This window comes from Condylura cristata, unplaced genomic scaffold, assembly GCF_000260355.1.
Source record: "Condylura cristata isolate star-nosed mole 26May11 unplaced genomic scaffold, ConCri1.0 scaffold00011, whole genome shotgun sequence".
NCBI classification, from domain to species: Eukaryota; Metazoa; Chordata; class Mammalia; order Eulipotyphla; family Talpidae; genus Condylura; species Condylura cristata.
Genome location: NW_004567112.1, coordinates 5704097 through 5711178, shown reverse-complemented (window position 1 = coordinate 5711178; position 7082 = coordinate 5704097). Strand labels below are relative to the sequence as shown.

The 7082-nt window shown below is 56.5% G+C and overlaps 1 protein-coding gene across 2 annotated transcripts in view; it reads right to left on the bottom strand.

Moving 5' to 3' along the window:
* The window catches only part of RGS10 (regulator of G-protein signaling 10), a 43183-nt gene that overhangs the window by 30182 nt on the left and 5919 nt on the right, over positions 1–7082 (bottom strand). The window contains exon 1 of one of the 2 annotated variants that reach the window (XM_004680395.2): positions 1516–1573. The exons of the other annotated variant lie outside the window; for it this stretch is intronic. Within the exon in view, the coding sequence (XP_004680452.2) occupies positions 1516–1573 (58 nt within the window). Of the gene's footprint in view, positions 1–1515; positions 1574–7082 lie in introns of those variants that run through there. 2 annotated transcript variants of the gene reach the window in all.

The following is a 7082-nucleotide window of genomic DNA, read 5'->3' as shown; positions in this document are numbered from 1 at the left end:
GCGGGCGGGCCAGGAGAGGTCTGCCGCGCCATGTGGTCACCTCCGGGGCAGGCGGGAATCGAACTCGTGCTGAAGTGGCTTCACTTTCTTAACCCGCTGAGCCACCAGGGAGGGCCTTTTTATTATATTTTTTAACAAACAGCCACAGGGTCAAGGGGGCCAGGGAGTAGGGGAGAAGGGGAAGGGAAGCCCCAGCCCCATCACCCCTCTCCATCTATACTTTTAAAAATGAAGAAAGGGGCCCTCCCTAACCCACAATGGGTTAGGACGCAGCACTGCAAGCTAGCTGCAGCCACTTCAGTGCGAGTTCGATCCCTGCCCCAGAGGTGACCCACCAGGCGTGGACAGACCTGTCCTGTCCCGCCGCTGCCCCCCTCAGCAGTGTACTGTGTGGATCTGCCTGTTCTGCTCCCCGCTCTGTCTCTGGTGAATCCTCTCTGCCTCCCACCTCTGGCTTATACCCCAGTTCCCTATGCATAAATAAATAAATAAACTTTAAAAAGAGAAAAAAAGGAGGTTCCCTGGTGGCACAAGGGGTTGAGTCTCTGCACTCTGAAGCTGGCCGCTGCCACTGCAGCACGAGATCAAGCCCCAGACAGGGAAGTGACCCACATGGCTGAGCAGACCTCTCCTGTCTCCCCACTGCTGTGGCTCAGTCAATCCATCGTTCTGCTCCCCTCTCTGTCTCTGGTGAATCCTCTCAACCACTCCTGCACCTCTGGCCTGTACCTCAGATCTTCTACACAACAGTAATTTTTTTAATTAATCAACTAAAAAAATAATGATGTATTTTGGTGATATCTCAAGTCCAGCCTCTTCAAGAGCAGAACCAACTTATACCCGCAATGGTTATATGCTAAGTATCCCCAAATTCATAACGTATCAGAGAAGAACAGGTAAACATTCAAGCCCCAGGAAAGGCAGAAATGTTACCCCTAAATTTGAATGGCTTCTCATACACAGGCACACGCACACCAGGCTGACTGCTTTGGAATATGCAAGGAAAATACAGGTGCCACAAACTTACTTAAAATATCCAAACATAGTGCATTTTTTAAAGTCACCCCAAGTTAGAGGCAGAGTGGGCTGTGACAGCGGGTGGTCTAGGAGGCTCAGGAGAAACTGGGCCACGGAAACCCTCTCCTGAAACAGGACTTAGGAGGTCCTGGGTTTCTGAGGTCACCACCCTCGGGCCATGCCACCCATGTGGGGAGACCGGCAGGAACTAGGACCAGCAGAAAATAGCAGTAAACACGAAAAAGCTTTAAAAGAATCACCTCACAAAATAACCACAGTAATAGCAAATGTCAGAGACCAACAGCCAGAGGTCGGCTGGGCTCAGAAGCCTCATCACAAAGTTTTCGCTCCAGGTCTGCAGCCTCCAGGCAAGCCAGGTGCTCACAGCGGCCTCTGGGGTCACTTGTACAGCGGTGTCTACACAGGACACCCCCCGCCCCGCCACCCCCGGCCGGGGGAGCCAAGGACCTCTCCGAAGCTGCAGGGGCCCCTCCTTACGGTCCACGCTCTGGGGTCCGCCTGGGGAGTTCCACGCAGCCCCTGAACTCGCTGCCATCACGGAGACACTCAGTTCGAGACAGGCCGGGGGCTGCGGGGCTCCCAACGCCCTTGTGTCCGAAGGAAAAACAAGCCTCAACATCCTCTTTTGAGTGGACTAAACAACAGATGGCCACTGGTTTCCAGTTTCTACCAGAGGGAAGGAAATAACACCAAGCTGTTATTTGTGACCTCCCTAGAATGCTCAATTTCTTGGCAAAGGTGCCCCCGAATAAAATTACTCGGGAACTCTGTTCTGGGGATGAAAACGAAGACCAGGCTTTGCCCCGCTTCCCTCGGACTGGGCATCCACGCATCGATGCACCCCACCCCCTGACCCCTCACTGGAGGCCGACAAGTGACGCTCGCTTGGATGTCAGGCTGGACGGCCCTGCTGGCGGGGGGCTGTGTCCCCTGGGCCAGCGGTGCCTGGCCGGACACACACACACACACACGTGTCTTGCTGGACTGCACTGTGCCCACCTTGCACTTTCTCACAAACTGAAGGTCTGTGGCGACCCTGCCCCAGCCAGTCTCCCATGAGCTGCACCCATGAGCACCTGCTCACCTCGTGTCTCTGCACCACGTTTAACTGAGGGGTGTGGGCCACGCTGTAGCCCACGTTCTAGTCTCCAGTCAGCTTAAACATAAAGCTCAGAATGCACCAGGAAAACCAACGCTCACGAGACTCTTCATCACGGTGGAGCAGGGACCCGCCCCCGTGGCTTGGAGGGGCGCCATGCTGAGGGGGTGGGGCAGAGAGGGCAGCCATGAGAAGAGCCGCTGCCGTGGGAGCACCCGCTGCCCCCCATCTCGGCTTCGGCTTCATGACAGCCCTGGAGTCCAGACCCGTCACTGGTCTGTTTTTTTTTTTTTTTTAAGATTTATTTGTTGATGCACACAAGAACTGGGGTACAGGCCACAGGTGCAGGGGGTGAGAGGATTCCCCAGAGACAGAGTGGGGAGCAGAACAGGTGGACCCACTGAAACCCACTGCTGTGGGGAGCAGCGGGGAGACAGGAGGGTCAGCCCTGTGGGTCAGCTGCGCCCTGTGGGTCACCCCAGCCGGGGATCCAACTCCTGCTGCAGTGGCTGCGACGGCTTCACGGTGTCGCGCTCTAACCCCTTGAGCCACCAGGGAGGCCCTCGCTGTTTCTCAGATGAGGAAACTGAGGCACTGAGAGGGGAAATCACTTGCCCAGAGCTGGAGTTCAACCCGAGCTTGCCTGGCTGCAAGCCGGGAGGGGGAGGGCAGGGAAAGGCTGAAGAAATGGAAGCCAGGGCGCGTTCTCACGGAACTTAACAGTAACTGAGAAGACGAGAGCAGGGCTCCCGGGGGCCGCTGCCCACTGAGCCCGGCTGGCAGACGGCGTCTGCGCTGTCCAGGGAGAACTGAGAACCGGGATGAGGAAGCAGTTAGCAAGTGGGCTGTGCTGATGGAGTTAAGTCCTCGAGAAAGAAAACAGCCCGCACTTTCTCAAGGAGATGACTGAATTTTTTAGAGTAGAAGGGTCTAGAGGTACAAAGGGAGCCCATGGACAGGTGTACCTCCGCTCTGGCCCCCACTCCAGGCCTCTCCCCAAAAACCTAGAAGATCCCACGCGGCCTTTCCCTGGAGGACCCATAGGGGAGTGCGGGGTGGTGCTGCTTCCACGCCCTGACCTGAGCAGGGCGAGGGAAAAAGGAAGGGGGTGGGGGGCAGGGGGGCCGGGGGGGCTCCACTTCCATTCTCTAAACACACAGGGACGATGCCGGGGAGAAGGGACATGGAGCACCCAGCTGCGGGCAGCTTGCACTTGGGCGAAGACACGGGTTCTGGGCTCCTGTGAGGGGACCCCAGGCCATTCCCTGCTCCTCGGTGGCCAGGGCGAGAGAAAGAGCCAGGAGGCATTACCCGCAGGGTGGATGAAGGCTCAAGGAGGCGCCCAGCTGGGAATATCGGGCTCCTCTCTCGCCCACCTCGGCCCCCAAGACTGCTTCAGTGGAGTTGCGGGGGGGCTGGGATGGGAGCAAAGGCAGCTAGGTCCCGCCCCGGAGCACCCCACCAAGCTGACCCAGGGTACTCGCAAGGCACTTGGGAGATGGGAAGTTGCTTGGGAGGGAGATGTGTCCCCAGAAGCCTGCAGGGGACTGTTTCACTCCAGGGGAAGCCTCCTGACAGCTCTTATCAAGCAGGAGCTGCTGCTGTTGCCTGTCCCCCCACTCCACAGCCCCCATGGCACCCCCAGGCTCCTGCAGTGGGGCGCTATCAAGGGGAAGCAGAAGAAACTGGTGAGAGTAAATTTAGTACAATGTAACAGCAAGTTCACAGAGGCCAGCGTTGGGGCCAAGGGTTACTGACCCCGGGGGAGGGAAGCTGCTGCCTCCACCCAGGAAGCCCCGCAGACCTCAGCCGGGCACACCTGCGCAAAGTGTCCACAGGCAGGGAAAGAGGTGCCCTGTCCAGACAGAAAGCTGGCAAAGGCAAAGAAGCCCCCGGGCACCTCTCACCCACCCCGGGCACGCTCACCCACCTCCTGGGTGGGCCACATCAAGGCTACCACCTCTCGGCTCAGCTCCCCCTCTAAACCCTCAGGCGAGGTCTGATCTTCTGCAGGGAGTTTCCCCAGACAGGATGGTTAAAACAAAGACATTAAGCTGTTATGCAGACTGTCATCTTTAACTAAAAACTTAAGCCCAGCAATAAATCTGAAACTGGCCCCAAGGGTTTAATGGCATGAGGGCTGAAAGGCCCCAGGGGCCAGGCTGCAGCAGCATGGGGATTCCCCCAAGGTCTTTCTCTGAACCACGGGGAGGGGGAGGAGGGCTGCAGCTCTGGCTTCTCTCTTCAGGTGAGCAGCACCCCAGTTACCTTCAACAGTTCAAGCCAGGAGAGGCAGAAGGGTGGAAGCCCGTGGGGTCCTCACACTTCAGAGCATAAGAGTCAACTCGTGGACTTGCTGAATGCAACCCTTTCTGTCCCCACCTTCAGCAGCCTGAACCAGAGGATCTGGGGTGTGGTCTGAACCCCAGCATTTTATGAAGACCTTGCCCACTTACTGGGGACACCTCAGAAAGGAGACTCAGGAAAATCCATTTTTAAACCTTAGAGTTAGGAGTTAGGAAGCCCAAACCCTCAGTGTAAAGACGCTGCAGTGAGACAGTGCCAGAAAGCAGAAAGGGCCTAAGCATGAGGGTCAAGTCTCAGCACGACGAAGCTGGCCACAGCCACCGCAGCGAGTTCCATCCCCGGCCAGGGAGTGACCCACAGGGCGCAGCAGGCCTCCCCTAACCCACCTGCTGCTCCCCTCAGCAGTGGATTTCAGTAGATCTGCCTGTTCTGCTCCCCACTCTCTCTCTGGGGAATCCTCTCACCCCCCACACCTCTGGCCTGTACCCCAGTTCTTGTACACATAAACAAATCTTTAAAAAAAAAATAAGCAGAAAGACCTACAGTAGAAGGTGCTGATGGGCAGTGAGGGGGCTCCCTGCAGCCAGGTCCAAATCAGAGGTCCAGCAGGGACAGATCCATTTTGGAGGGATCTGAAGTTTACACAAATTTGAGGTCCTCTTTAAGAAAAATAATTCTAAATGACAACAAAAACCCCACCCAGCTCCAGTACAGGGCTGCCCAGGATCACCTGGCCAGCTCTGCGTGTCTCCCACTGCTGGGCAGTAATGGCCCAACTGGCAGGGCTCACTTGTCCCCCATCAGGGGAGCGGACTTGAAACCTGGAAATCCTAAGGAAATCAGGCTCTTGGAGGCCAGGACCACAAGCATCCATGGGGTTCCGCTTCTCCCCCTTCTATCAGCAACCCCTTTCATGAAGCCAAAATCTACTGCCTCGAGAGAGATGCTCTGCACTGCGGTCCCAGTGTCTCTGGGATGTCACCTGTGCACATACACATGCAGACCACGGAAATCCCACCTTTGCAGCTGCGCTGTTTGGAAGACTTCAACCCAGAAGTGATTCAAGGCGGTGAATAACTCCGCAGTGATTCTAGGGAAAAGCTAACGGCTAACCTCTATCACCACTTATGATGTGCCAGGCACTGTACTAGTATCTTCCTACAATCCGAGGAATTTAGCCCCACAACTCTTTGAACCCCACTTTATAGATGAGAAAATGGACACAGAGATGCATTAGTAAACCAGCCTGGGGGGGGAGGAGAACTTGGTTTTAATGCTTGCTGATTTCCAGGGTATAAATATCTGGCAGCCCAATTCAACCTATCTGTGGTTTAGCGGCCACTTCCCAAGTATCCTGATAATTTAGCAACTGGCTCAGAGGTCAAGCAACTTGCCCAAGGTCACTGAATATTCAAGTCTGAGTGGTAACCACTACAGGCCCAGGAACCCCCATAATAGGAAACAGCTAAACTAACACCCCAAGGCAATTCTTTGACTCACAGATAACACTGAGAGCTTTACGTGACCACAGAGTCACACACTCATATCAGTGCTTGACCAAAACTGTGAGTTTCAACTTTACCAGGGCTAAAACCCTACTCAGTCGGTTGGCCACGAGCATTCCATGCCCCGCTTAGTAGAGTTTTATGCTTGGGAGCCAGCTCCATGGAAGGGTCCAAAGACAGGTGCTGTTGCTTCCACTTTGCAGACCCTTATCCCACCAGCAGAGAGGAGGGACCGAGGTAGGGCTCCCACGGGCGCGCGCATCGGCTTGTATGCATCTTCTTAACGAATGTCCCTCATAAAAATCAAAAAAGATGCACTACATGGAGGTGGGAGCCGCAGCCCAGGTGCTGACTCTCAGTGCCATGCAGGAGTGGAGCAGGAGGAAAGGAAGCCTCCGAGCGAGCTCGAGTCAAGCTTCTCCATCACCTACTAAGTGTGACCTGAGTCAGTCACCTGAGCGTCTCCAGCTGTCGCTCACTCCTTGGTGAAGTACCCCAAGGGGAAGAGAGGACTCCCGGGAGGGAGAACACAGACCCACGCTCGGCGCTCGGCCTCAAAGGCCTGGTGATCGCGGTGAACAAAGAGCAAGGTGACCGAAATCAAGGGCAGGTTTCATCTTCCCGGTGGGTTCTGTCAAGCTGCCCCAAACTGTGGCTCTGGCTGGTCCAGAGTGACAGCCCCGCCGAAGCCTCGGGAATGTCAGCGCTTCCCAGGCGCTCCCTTCGGGTGTGCCCGTCCCCAAGCTGGGGTCTGCCCTTCTCTGGGCTCCGTGGGAGCAGATCCGAAGGAGCCTGTCAGCCCAGGCCCGGTTCCCCCGCAGACGCCCGGGGTCGAGCCTTGCACCCACGCCCGCCCGCGAGGGAGGCAGAAGCTTCCAGAAGGGGGGAGCCCGCCGGACGTTCTGCTTTCGGAATCTCGGGCCCCTACTATTTCCAAAGTTTGGGGGTGTTTTAGATCTCCTTTTTCTCCTAGACCATCACTCAAAAGAAAACTGCTGTTGTTCCGTCTTTCAGTCAAACTTCCTCTCCCGCTGCCCCGCAGGGCTCGGCACGCCGCCGCGGCAGGGACCGCAGAGCGCGGCACGCGCCGCAGGGAGAAGTGGGCTGCCGGCGGGGCTCCCGTCGAGGGGCAG